Below are 12,611 nucleotides of genomic sequence, written 5' to 3'. Positions count from 1 at the left end.
ACAAGTGACCAGAAGGAGATTACAGGGGTCTCTTTGCTAACACTGAGGCAGGGCCCTGTTGCTTTGCCCATACTTGGATCCAGGTTCCAGTCCTGGGTGGCAGTCCCAGAGCAGGGAGGAGCACTTAGCACACCAGAGTTCATGGACACAGTAGAGCAGGAACTCTCCTCACAGTTCCAGGGCAGAAAAGCAGGCTTGTAGTCACTCACAGACCAAAGCACAGGCCAGGAGAGTAGTAAACATACCTCTCCTTAGATCATACCAACTTGGAAGAACTGAAAACTTACAGATCCCAGAAGTATCTCTGAAAACACCTGCAAAAACCCCTTGAAGCTTGGGATAGTGCAACCTCCACCCTGGAAGCAGAGCCCTACTTTAACAAAGAGTTAAAAGTCAAGAAATAAGCTGGGAAAATGAGCAAACAAAAAAAATTCTGATCATAAAATGTTACTATGGTGACAAGGAAGATCAAAACATACCCTCAGAAGAAGATAACAAAGTCAAAGTTCCTACATCCAAAGACCCCAAGAAAAATATATGTTAGTCTCAGGCGATGGAGGTATTCAAAAAGCACTCTGAAAATAAAGAGGTGAGGGGGAAGCTAGGTGGCACAGTGGATAAAGCACCAGCCCTGGATTAAGGAGGACCTGAGTTCAAATCTCGCCTTAGACACTTGACACTCACTAGCTGTGTGACCTTGGGCAAGCCACTTAACCCTCATTGCCCCACAAAAGAAAAAGGAAAATAAAGAGGTGGAGCCAAGATGGCAGAGAGAAGCCAGGAAGTTGCCTGAGCTCTCCTGAGTTTCCCCCAGAAACAACATTAAATCAATCCTCTAAATGGATTCTGGAGCTACAGAACCTACAGAAAGAGAGACACAATCTTCCAACTTGAGATCATTTAAAAGACTTCAAAAAAGGTCTGTCTCACTTGGGCAAAAGGGGGGCACAGCGCAGCTTAGCATAGAGGGTGTCTGGGTAAGTCAGCAGGAGGCTCTTTGCCACAGCACAGATCAGCATCTGAGGCCCCTTGGTCTTGGCTCAGCAGGCTGGTGGCACAGCAGGCCAGTTGTGAGATTCCCCCCCAGCCTCAACTGAGAGGGCAAACTGCCAGCTAGAGAACCATCCACAGAGCAGACATGACTAGGCCAACCTATCCCAGCATAGGGAGCAAGCCCAGAGTGGTGAGGAATCTGCAAGCCCCAGAGGCCTCAGAGAAGAAAGCCAGTGATCAGTCCCCTATCCCTGAGCACAAGAAACTTGCAACAGTGTCCCCTGTGCCCCAGGAGCAGACCTCAACTTTAAAAGTTACAGCATAGGCTAAAATATGAGCAAGAAACAGAAAAGGACTCTTACCACAGAGAGCTTCTATGGTGACAGAGAAGACCAAAACACAAACTCAGATGAGGACAACACTGTCAAAATGCCTATATGCAAAGCCCCAAGGGGGAAGATGAATTGGTCTCAAAACCAAAAAGCCTTCTTAGAAGAGCTCAAAAAGGATTTAAAAATCAAATAAGAGAGGTAGAAGAAAAGTGGGAAAAGGAATGAGAGTTATGCAAAAAGGGTCAACAGCTTGGAAAAGGAAGCACAAAAATTGACTGAAGAAAACAATTCTTTTAAAAATACAATTGGGGGGCGGCTAGGTGGCCCAGTGGATAAAGCACCTGCCCTGGATTCAGGAGTTCCTGAGTTCAAATCCGGCCTCAGACACTTGACACTTACTAGCTGTGTGACCTTGGGCAAGTCACTTAACCCCCACTGCCCCGCAAAAAAAAAAATACAATTGGCCAAATTTGGAAAAAAATCCACTGAAGAATTCGACTCCTTCATAAGTAAAATTGGCTAAATGGAAAAGGAGGTACAAAAGAAAGAAAACCTTAAAAACTAGAACTGGGCAGATGGAAGCTAATGACTCCAGGAATCAGTCAAACAGAATCAAAAGAATGAAAAAATAGAAGAAAATGTGAAATACCTCATTGGAAAGACAACTGACCTGGAAAATAGATCCGGGAGAGATAATTTAAGAATTATTGGACTACCTGAAAGCCATGATCAAAAAAAGACTCTAGACACCATATTTCAGGCAATTAATAAGGATAACTGTCCTGATATCCTAGAATCATAGGATAAAATAGTCTTTAAAAGAATCAACTGATCACCTCTTAAAAGAGACCCCAAAAGGAAAACTCCAATGAATATTGTAACCAAATTCCAAAATTATCAGGTGACAAAGAAAATACTTCAAGCAGCTAGAAAGAAACAATTTAAATAGCACGGAGCCACAGTCAGGATTACAAAGGACCTGGCGGCTTCAATATTAAAAGATCAGAGGGCTTGGAATATGATGTTCCATAAGGCAAAGGAACTTGGATTGCACCCAAGAATCGACTGCCCAGCAAAATTGATCATTATGTTTCAGGGGAAAAGATGGATATTGAATGAAATAGGGGATTTTCAAGTTTTCCTGATGAAAAGACCAGAACGGAACAAAAAATTTGATCTTCAAGTATAAAACATAAGAGAAGTATAAAAAAGTAAACAAAAAATGTTATTCAATAAGGTTAAACTGTTTATATCCCTACATGGGAAGATCATATTTGTGACTTTTGAGAGCTATATTTCTATTTGGGCAGATAAAAGGAGTATACATAGAGGGTATAGGTATAAATTGACTTTGATGTGATGATATGAAAAAATTAAGGAGTAAAAAAATACAGGGAGAAGAGGAAATTGGAGGTAGAATGGGTAAATTACATCACATGAAGACATGCAAAAAACCTATTACAATAGAGGAAAAGAAGGGAGGGATGAACATTGTTTCAACCTTAGTCTCATCAGATTTGGCTCAAAGAAGAAATAACATATATACTCGTTTGGATAAAGAAATTTAGCTTACCCAGTAGGGTAGTAGAAGGGTAAGGGGAAAGGGCAAGGCACTGACAGAAGGGAGGGAAGAAGTAGGAGAGGAGAGGGAAAAGAAAAGGAAGAGGAGCTGATAAAAGAAAGTGAAGATTGAGGAAAGGAGTGGTCAGAAGCAAAACACTGGTGAGGAGGAACAGGGTGAAAGAAGAAAGAAAAGTATTAACAAAGGGGAAAATAGGAAGGAGGAAAATACATAGTAATCATAACTGTGAATGTGAATGGGATGAACTTTCTCATTAAATGGAAGTGAATAGAAGAGTGTATTAGAAACCAGAATCCTACAATATGTTGTTTACAAGAAACACATCTGAAGCAGAGAGATACACACAGAGTAAAGGTAAAAGGTTGGAGCAGAATATATTATGCTTCAGCTGAATTAAAGAAAAAAAAACAGGGGTAGCAATCCTTATCTCAGAAAAGGAAAAGCAAAAATAGATCCAATTAAAAGAGATAAGGAAGTTAACTAAATCTTGCTAAAAAGTATCATAGACAATGAAGGCATATTAATACTAAACATATATGCACCAAGTGGTATAGCATCCACATTCTTAGAGGAGAAGCTAAGTGAGTTATAAGAGGAAATAGCAAAACTATACTAGTGGGGGATCTTAACCTTCCCCTCTCAGAACTAAATAAATCCAACCACAAAATAAATAAGAAATAAGTTAAAGAGGGGAATAGAATTTTAGAAAAGTTAGATATGATAGATCTCTGGAGAAAATTGAATGGGGATAGAAAGGAATATACTTTTTCACAGTGGTAAATGGCATGTACACAAAAACTGACCATGTATTAGGACAGAAAACCCTCACAGTCAAATTTTGAAAGGCAGACATAGTAAATGCATCCTTTTTAGATCATTATGCAATAAAAATTGCATGGAATAAAGTGCCATGGAAAGATAGACTGAAAATTAATTGGAAACTAAATGATCTTATCCTAAAGAATGAGTGGGTCAAACAACAAATCATAGAAACTATCAATAACTTCATCCAAGAGAATGTCACGAATGAGACAGCATACCAAAACTTATGGGATGCAGCCAAAGTATTACTTAGGGGAAATTTTATATCTCTAAATGCTTACATGAATAAAATAGAGAAAGAGGAGATCAATGAATTGGGCATGCAACTAAAAAAGCTAGAAAAAGAACAAATTTTTAAATCCTCATTTAAATATTAAATTAGAAATTCTGAAAATCAAAGGAGGGATTAATAAAATTAAAAGTTAAGTAAACTGGGGAAGCTAGGTGGCACAGTGGATAGAGCACTGGCCTTGGAGTCAGGAGTACCTGAGTTCAAATCCGGCCTCAGACAGTTAACACTTACTAGCTGTGTGACCCTGGGCAAGTCATTTAACCCCAATTACCTCACTTAAAAAAAAAGTTAAGTAAACTATAGAATTAATAAATAAAACAAAAAGAGCTGAGTTTATGAAAAATCAATAAAACAGGTAAACCTTTGGTTAATTTTATTTTTAAAAAGAAGTAAACCGGGGGCAGTTAGGTGGCACAGTGGATAAAGCACCGGCCATGAATTCAGGAGGTCCTGAGTTCAAATCCAGCCTCAGACACTTGACACTTACTAGCTGTGTGACCCTGGTCAAGTCACTTAACCCCCATTACCCACCAAAAAAAACCAGTAAACCAAATTACCAGTATAAAAAACGAAAGGAGTGAATTCACAATCAATGAAGTGGAAATTAAAGCAATAATTAGGAGCTATTTTGCCCAAATAGATGCCAATAAATTTGACAATCTAAAGGAAGTGGATGAATATTTACAAAAATATTAATTGCCCAGATTAATAGAAGAGGAAATAAAAGACTTTAATAGCCCCATTTAAAAAAAAAAGAAATTGAATAAACCATCAATTAATGCCCTAAGAAAAAAATCTCCAGAGCCATTTGGGTTTACAAATGAATTCTGCCAACCATTTAAAGAATAGTTAATTCCAATGCTATATATATATTTGCAGGGAAATTAGGATTAAGTTACTTGCCCAGGGTCAATTATATAAATTATTTGAAAAAAATAGGTTAAGGAGTTCTCCCAAATTCCTTTTATGACACAAATATGATGTTGATACCTAAACCAGGCAGAGCCAAAACATAGAAAGAAAATTATAGTCCAATTTTCCTAATGAATATCAATGCAAAAAAATTTAAATAAAATATTAGCAAGGAGATTACATCAATTTATCACCAGGATATGGCCCCTATGACCAGGCAGGATTTATGCCAGGAATGCAGGGCTGGTTGAACATTAGGAAAACTATCAACATAATCGATCATATCAAGGGAACTAATGAAAAAAATGCACAGGAATGTGGGCTAAGCATACCAAATCTAAAGCTATCCTATAAAGCGGCAGTCATCAAAACTATTTGGTCCTGGCTAAGAAAGAGTTCTGGATCACTGGAATACGTTAGGCACAGGGGACACAGTAGTAAATGACTAGCAACCTACTGTTGGATAAATCCAAAGACTCCAGCTTCTTGGATAAGAACTCACTATTTGACACAAACTGCTGGAAAAGTTGGAAGATAGCATGACAGAAACTAAGCACTGACCAACATCTTACACCATATATGAAAATAAGGTCAAAATGGGTACATGGTTTAGACATAAAGGGTGGTACCATAAGCAAATTAGGAGAAGAAAGAATAATTTACCTCTCATATCTATGGAAAGAAGAATTTATGACCAGATCATTTTGATTACATTAAATTAAAAAGGTCTTATAGAAACAGGAACAATGCAGTCAAGATTAGAAGGAAAGCAGAAAGCTGGGAAACAATTCTTATAGCTAGTACTTCTGATAAAGGCTCATTTCTAAAATATATCGAGAACTAAATCAAATTTATAAGAATCCAAGTCATTCTCCAATTGAGAAATGGTCAAAGGATATCAATAGGAAATTTTCGGATGAAGAAATCAAAGCTATCTATAGTCATATGAAAAAATGCTCTAAATTACTATTGATTAGAGAAATACAAATTAAAACAACTCTGAGGTACAACCTCACACCTATCTGATTAGCTAATATGGCAAAAAAAAGAAAATAATAAATGTTGGAGAAGATGTGGAAAAATTGAAACACTAATGAATTGTTGGTGGAGTTGTGAATTGATCCAACCATTCTGGAAAGCAATTTGGAACTATGCCCAAAGGGTTACGGGGCTGTTCAGATCCTTTAACCCAGTAATACCACTATTAGGTATGTATCCCAAATAGATCATAAAAAAGGGGAAAGGACCCACATGTACAAAAATATTTATAGTAACTCTCTTTGTGGTGGCAAAAAATTGGAAATATAGGGGATGCCCATCAATTGGGGAATGACTGAACAAGTTGTAGCATATGAAAGAGCAGTTTTCAGGAAAAACCTGGAAAGACTTAAGTGGACTGATGCTGAGTGATGTGAGCAAAACCAGAATATTGTGTAATGATCAACTGTGATAAACAACTGTTCTCAATAATACAAAGATTCAAGACAATTCCAAAGGACTCATGATGGAAAATACTCTCCACATCCAGAAAGAAAGAACTGTGTGGAATCTGAATACAGATTGAACCATTCTAGTTTTACTTTATTTATTGTTGTTTTGTTTTGTTTTTTGAGGCTTTTCCCTTTTGTTCTAATTCTTCTTTCACAATATAACTAACATGGAAATACATATAATGTGTTTATACATATGTAACCTATATCAGATTGCTTTCTGTCTTGGGAAGGTGGGAGGGAGGGGAGGAAGGGAGAAAAATTGGAACTCAAAATCTTATAAAAACAAATGTTGAAATCTATCTTTACATGTAACTGGAAAAAACACTTTTAATATTGAAAAATTTGGGGCAGCTAGATGGCGCAGTGGTTAAAGCACCGGCCCTGGATTCAGGAGTACCTGAGTTCAAATCCGGCCTCAGACACTTGACACTTACTAGCTGTGTGACCCTGGGCAAGTCACTTAACCCCCATTGCCTGAAAAAAAAAAAAAGACAAAAGAAAAATTCAAGGAATTTTTAAAAGAAAAGAAAGAGAGGGGGCAGCTAGGTGACACGATAGATAGAGCACCAGCCCTGGAGTCAGGAGGACCTTAGTTCAAATATGGCCTCAGACACTTAACACTTACTAGCTGTGTGACTCTAGGGAAGTCACTTAACCCCAATTGCCTCACCAAAAACAAGAAAGAATAAAAAAAAGAAAAGAAAGAGAGGTAGAGGGAGAATGGGAAGAGAAATGAGAGTGATGCAAGAAAATTATGAAAAAAAAAAGACAACAGTTTGGTAATACTGAAGAAAAACAGACTAGCCCAAATGGTAAAAAGAAATACAAAAAGGGCAGCGAGGGAACAAAGTGGATAAAGCACTGGCCCTGGATTCAGGAGGACCTGAGTTCAAATCCAGCCTCAGACACTTGACACTTACTAGCTGTGTGATCCTGGGCAAGTCACTTAACCCTCATTGCCCCACAAAAAGAAAAAAAGAAAAGAAAAAAGAAGTACAAAAAGCCAATGAGGAAAAGAATATCTTGAAAAGCTGAATTAACAAAATGGAAAATGATGTACAAAAGCTCACTGAAGATAATAACTCCCTACAAATTAGGATTACACAAGTGGAAGCTAATGTCTTTATGAAAAATGGAAAAACAATAAAACAAAGCCAAAAGAATGAAAAAAATAGAAAGCAATATAAAATATCTCAGTGGAAAAATAACTGACCTGGAAAATAGGTCCAAGAGAGATCATTTGAAAATTATTGGACTACCTGAAAGCCATGATAAAAAAAAATGTCTAGACACCATCTTCCAAGAAATTGTCAAGGAAAACTGCCAGCTATTCTAGAACCAGATGGTGAAATAGAAATGGAAATAATCCACTGATCACCTCTTGAAAGAGACCCCAAAAGGAAAAGTCCAAGTAATAATATAACCAAATTCCAGAATTATCAAGTAAAGGAGAAAATACTGCAATCAGCCAGAAAGAAACAATTCAAGTATTATGGAGCAACAATCAGGATAAATCAAGATTTAGTAACTTCTACATTAAAGGATCAGAGGGCTTGGAATATGACATTCCAGGGGGCAAAGGAACTGGTACTACAACCAAGAATCACCTATCCAGCAAGACTGAATATAATCCTCACACACACAAAAAAAAGATAGGGGCAGCTAGGTGATGCAGTGGATAGAGCACCGGCCCTGGAGTCAGGAGGACCTGAGTTCAAATCTAGCCTCAGACACTTGACACTTACTAGCTGTGTGACACTGGGCAAGTCACTTAACCCCAATTACCTCACAAACAAAACAAAACAAAACAAAAAACATGTGAATATAATCCTTCAAAGGAAAAAAATAGGCATTCAGTGAAAGAGAGGACTTTCAGGCATTCTTGATGAAAAGACCTGAGCTGAATAGAAAATTTGACTTTCAAATACAAGACTCAAGAGAAGCATAAAAAGGTAAACAGGAAAAAGAAATCATAAGGGATTTTTAAAAGCTAAACTGTGTACATTCCTACATGGGAAGATGATAGTCGTAACTTATAAGAACTTTTTCATTATTAGGGCAGTAGGATGGAGCATATATAGACAGAGGACACAAGTGTGGGTTTAATAGGAAAGAATGATATCTAAAAATAACAAAATTAAGAGGTGAGAGGAATGCACTGGGAGAAAGGGAAAGGGAGAGGTGGAATGAGGTAAAGTGTCTCACATAAAAGAAGCAAGAAAAAGCTTATATATTGGAGGGGGAAATGGGGGATGAGGGAAAGTGAGTGAACCTTACTCTCATCAGAATTGGCTCAAAGACGGAATAACATAAACACTCAATTGGGTATAGAAATTTATCTTACCCTGCTGGAAAGTAGGAGCAGAGGGGGATGTGGGGGGGGGGATGATAGAAGGAAGGGCAGATTGAGGTAGAGAGTAGTCAGAAGCAAAACACTTTTGAGGAGGGACAGTGAAAGGAGATACAGATGTGATGGGAAGTGGGGAACATATGCTGAGTGTTGTCTGTGGAAATTTGGTATTTGCAAAGACCACTTGAAATCCTCCTTCCCTTCCTCCCCACCCAGTACTAGAGAAGGCCACATACTTATATTTATCAGTTCTTTCTCTGAAGGTGGGTAGCATCTTCCTTCATAGGTCCTTTGTAGTTGATTTGAGTATTTATAATAGTCAGAATAACTTGGTCATTCACAATTATCCTTTGAATAATATTGCTGTTATGATATACAATGTTCCTTGGTTCTGGTCATTTCATTTTTCATTATTTCTTGCAAGCCTTTCCATGTTTTTCTAAAATCAACCTGACCATCATTTCTTTTTCTTTTTTTAAAAAAGTATTGTATTATTTTCCAGTTACATATAAGGATAGTTTTCAACATTTATTTTTATGGGATTTTTAGTTCCAAATTTTTCTCCCACCCTCCCTTCCCTCCCTCCTCCCCAAGATGGAAAGCAGTCTGATATAGGTTGTATATGTACAATCACCTTAAATATATTTCTACATTAGTCATCTTGTGAATGAAGAATCAGAGCACAAGGGAAAAACCTCAAAAAAGAACGGGAAAAAAAACCAGTCCCAAAGTAGAAACAGTATGGTTCAATCTGCATTCATAATCTACAATTCTTTTTTCTGGTCGTTGAGAACATTTTCTATCATGAGTTCTTTGAAAGTGTTTTGAATCATTGCACTGCTAAGAAGAGCCAAGTCTATCACCATTTTCATCACACAATGTTGCTGTTACTGTGTACAATATTTTCCTGGTTCTGCTCCTCTCAGTCAGCATCAGTTCATGTAAGTAAGTCCTTCCAGGTTTCTCTGAACTCCTCCTGCTCATCGTTTCTTATAGCACAATAGTATTCCATTACATTCATATACCACAACTTGTTTAGCCATTTCCCTATTGATGGGCATTCCTTCGATTTCCAATTCTTTGCCACCACAAAGAAAGCTGTTATACATATTTTTGTACATGTGGGTCCTTTTCCCCGTTCTATGGTCTCTTTGGGATACAGAACTAGCAGTGGTACCACTGAGTCAAAGGATATGAACAGTCCCATAGCCCTTTGGGCATAGTTCCAAACTGCTCATCATTTCTTACAGAACAGTCGTATTCCATCACAATCATTTACCACAATTTGTTTACAAGGTAGTCATTTTTTAAAAGCTAAAAAATCATTCATTTTCAGTTTAGTCATTTAAATGTGTCATATGAATCTGAATATTTGAAGCATATTTTAAATAGCAATTTTAAACTAATGTATGATTTTTTTTCTTTCTCAAGTTCAATGCCCTATTGCCCAACTTTATTGAATACCACCTAGACTAATCTCTTCATTTTACAATTGAGGAAATGTATAACCAGGGAGGTAAGTGACTTGACCAAAGTCATATCTCACAACCATTTTTTAAAGGACAAATATATTGCACATTTTGAAAGGGCCAAAGAAAAGGAAGAGGAACTGGAAATGTTTATCCCCAAAGTGAAAGTGATCGAGGATGAGTATGAAGAAAATGCCAAAGAGTATGAAACCCTCAAATATCATGTTTCAGGTATGCATTCATTAAGTGTTTAATATTCCAACAATCAAGTTTCATGCTGCTTCTCTCATAGACAAGGGCAAGGTACAGATTTCATTGGTTATAAATCAGAAGCCAAGCAAATTAGCACAAGAATTAGGTTAGAATATGGCAGCAAAAGAAAGTGATGTCTATGAGGCAAATGTTACATAACCAAGTGTGTGAACCTCTTGATATTTTCTAAAACTGTGGGTAGTGACCATGTCATGACTTTGCATTTCTTCAGTTTTCAGGATGCAACTCATTGAGACATATGATAAAATTCTTCCAGTGACTATAAATAATATTTATCCACATCTACAGCTATAGCTTTTTTTGAAATACTATTTTTCCCAAATGCATTTAAAAGAGTTTTTTAGCATTTGGGGTTTTTTTTAAGTTTTGAGATCCAAATTCTATCCCTCACTCCCTCCCCTTTACCCTCTCTGAGACAGTAAGCTATCTGATATAGGTTATGCATGTGAAATCATGTAAAATCTTTCCATATTAGTCATTTTGTGCAAAAAAAAAAACCACACACACTAAAAAAAAGGAGTGAAAGAAAGGTGGAAAATAGTATGCTTTGATCTGTATTCAAACTCTATCAGTTCTTTCTCTGGAGGTAGGTAGCATTTTTCATTAAGAGTACTTTTTGATTGTCTTGGATAATTTTTTGCTGGGAATAGCTAAGTCATTTACAGTTGTTCATCATATAGTATTGCTGTTATTGTGTACAGAATTTTCCTGGTTCTGCTCACTTTACTCTGCATCAGTTGATGTCTATTTTTCCAGATTTTTCTTATAGCCTAATAGTATTCTATCACAATCATATACCACAACTTGTTCAGCCATTCCCCAATTGATGGGGATCCCCTCAATTTCCAACTCTTAGCCACCACAAAAAGAGCTGACATTTCTCATTACTCCCTTCTAATCTCCATTCTTAACTTTGGGGGTTCTAGTGTTCATTTTACTTTTTTTTTTTAAGAGTTAAAAGAGTTTGTCAGCCTCCTCTTCCCCCATCTCCTAAGGGAATAATATGTTCCTTTATTAACTCATTTAAAGAACATTTTCATTTCCACTCATAACTTTGAAAGCTGTATCTCATTTTTTTTTGGCTCGGCTTTTCACAATTTCATAAAATATCACCTTTTGTGCAAAAGATTATTTTAAATACATACTAAAAAGGCATTCTGACACTCAAAAGGCAGTTAAATGTCACAATAGACAGATTGCCAGGCCTGGAAACAGGAAGAACCAATTTCCAATCTGGCCTCAGACACTGTCCATTGTGACCTCAAGCAAGTCACTTCTCTATCTCAGTTTCTTCAAGTGTAAATCGGGAAAATATCACTAACCTCACAGGGTTGCTATGAGGATAAAATGAGGTAAAAGTTGTTCAGTTCTTAGCACAATGCCTGGCACATGTTGTTGTTGTTCAGTCATTTCCAATGCTTGTCTGTGTCTTTGAGACCATTTTGGGTTTTTTTGACAAAGATGCTAGAGTGGTTTTGCCATTTCCTTCTCCAGCTCATTTTGCAGATGAGGATACTGAGGCAAACAGGGTTAAGTGACGTGCCCAGGGTCACACAGCTAGTGAGTGTCTGAGCCTAGATTAAAATTCAAGTCATCTTGACCCTGGGTCCAGCAGTCACTGGGCCACTTAGATGCGCCTATGTGCCTGCCACATGCTTAATAAATGCTTACATCCTTCCCTTAAATCTTGGGCTATTTTAATGGGGAGAAGGGTAGATCTTTTTCCTAGAACTGCATTAAATTGAAGGCATGCTGGATCATAAGACACGGTGTGGGTGTCATAGAAATGACTAGGATTAGAGCAAAATTCTCATCTGGAGCAAGAGTGGAGCCACCTAATGGAGAAAAGATGCATGTGGAAACAGGGATGAACAAAACATGAAGGAAAAAGAAAAAAATTATAATCCAACATATGGAAATTAATTCAATATGTTCAGGTTTAAATCTGCAAAAATCCAAATTGGATGCCAAGAATTAATGAATTTTTAGTACTCCGCTAAACTGTTCTTTGAGAGTCCAATCTAGTTTCTACTTCTCATTTAAGTCTCAGCTTTTCATATTAATCTTTATTTAGTCAGTTGGAGGTAGATCCT

The 12,611-nt window shown here is 37.2% G+C and overlaps 1 protein-coding gene across 1 annotated transcript in view; it reads left to right on the top strand.

Moving 5' to 3' along the window:
* CCDC175 (coiled-coil domain containing 175) overlaps positions 1 to 12,611 on the top strand; it is an 82,144-nt gene that overhangs the window by 51,469 nt on the left and 18,064 nt on the right. The window contains exon 9 of the mRNA XM_043980628.1: positions 10,338 to 10,476. Within this exon, the coding sequence (XP_043836563.1) occupies positions 10,338 to 10,476 (139 nt within the window). The remainder of the gene's footprint in view (positions 1 to 10,337; positions 10,477 to 12,611) is intronic.

Source organism: Dromiciops gliroides, chromosome 2, assembly GCF_019393635.1.
Source record: "Dromiciops gliroides isolate mDroGli1 chromosome 2, mDroGli1.pri, whole genome shotgun sequence".
In the NCBI taxonomy this organism is placed as follows: Eukaryota; Metazoa; Chordata; class Mammalia; order Microbiotheria; family Microbiotheriidae; genus Dromiciops; species Dromiciops gliroides.
The sequence above is the reverse complement of the archived record's forward strand: the minus strand, read 5'-3'. Positions and strand labels throughout refer to the sequence as shown.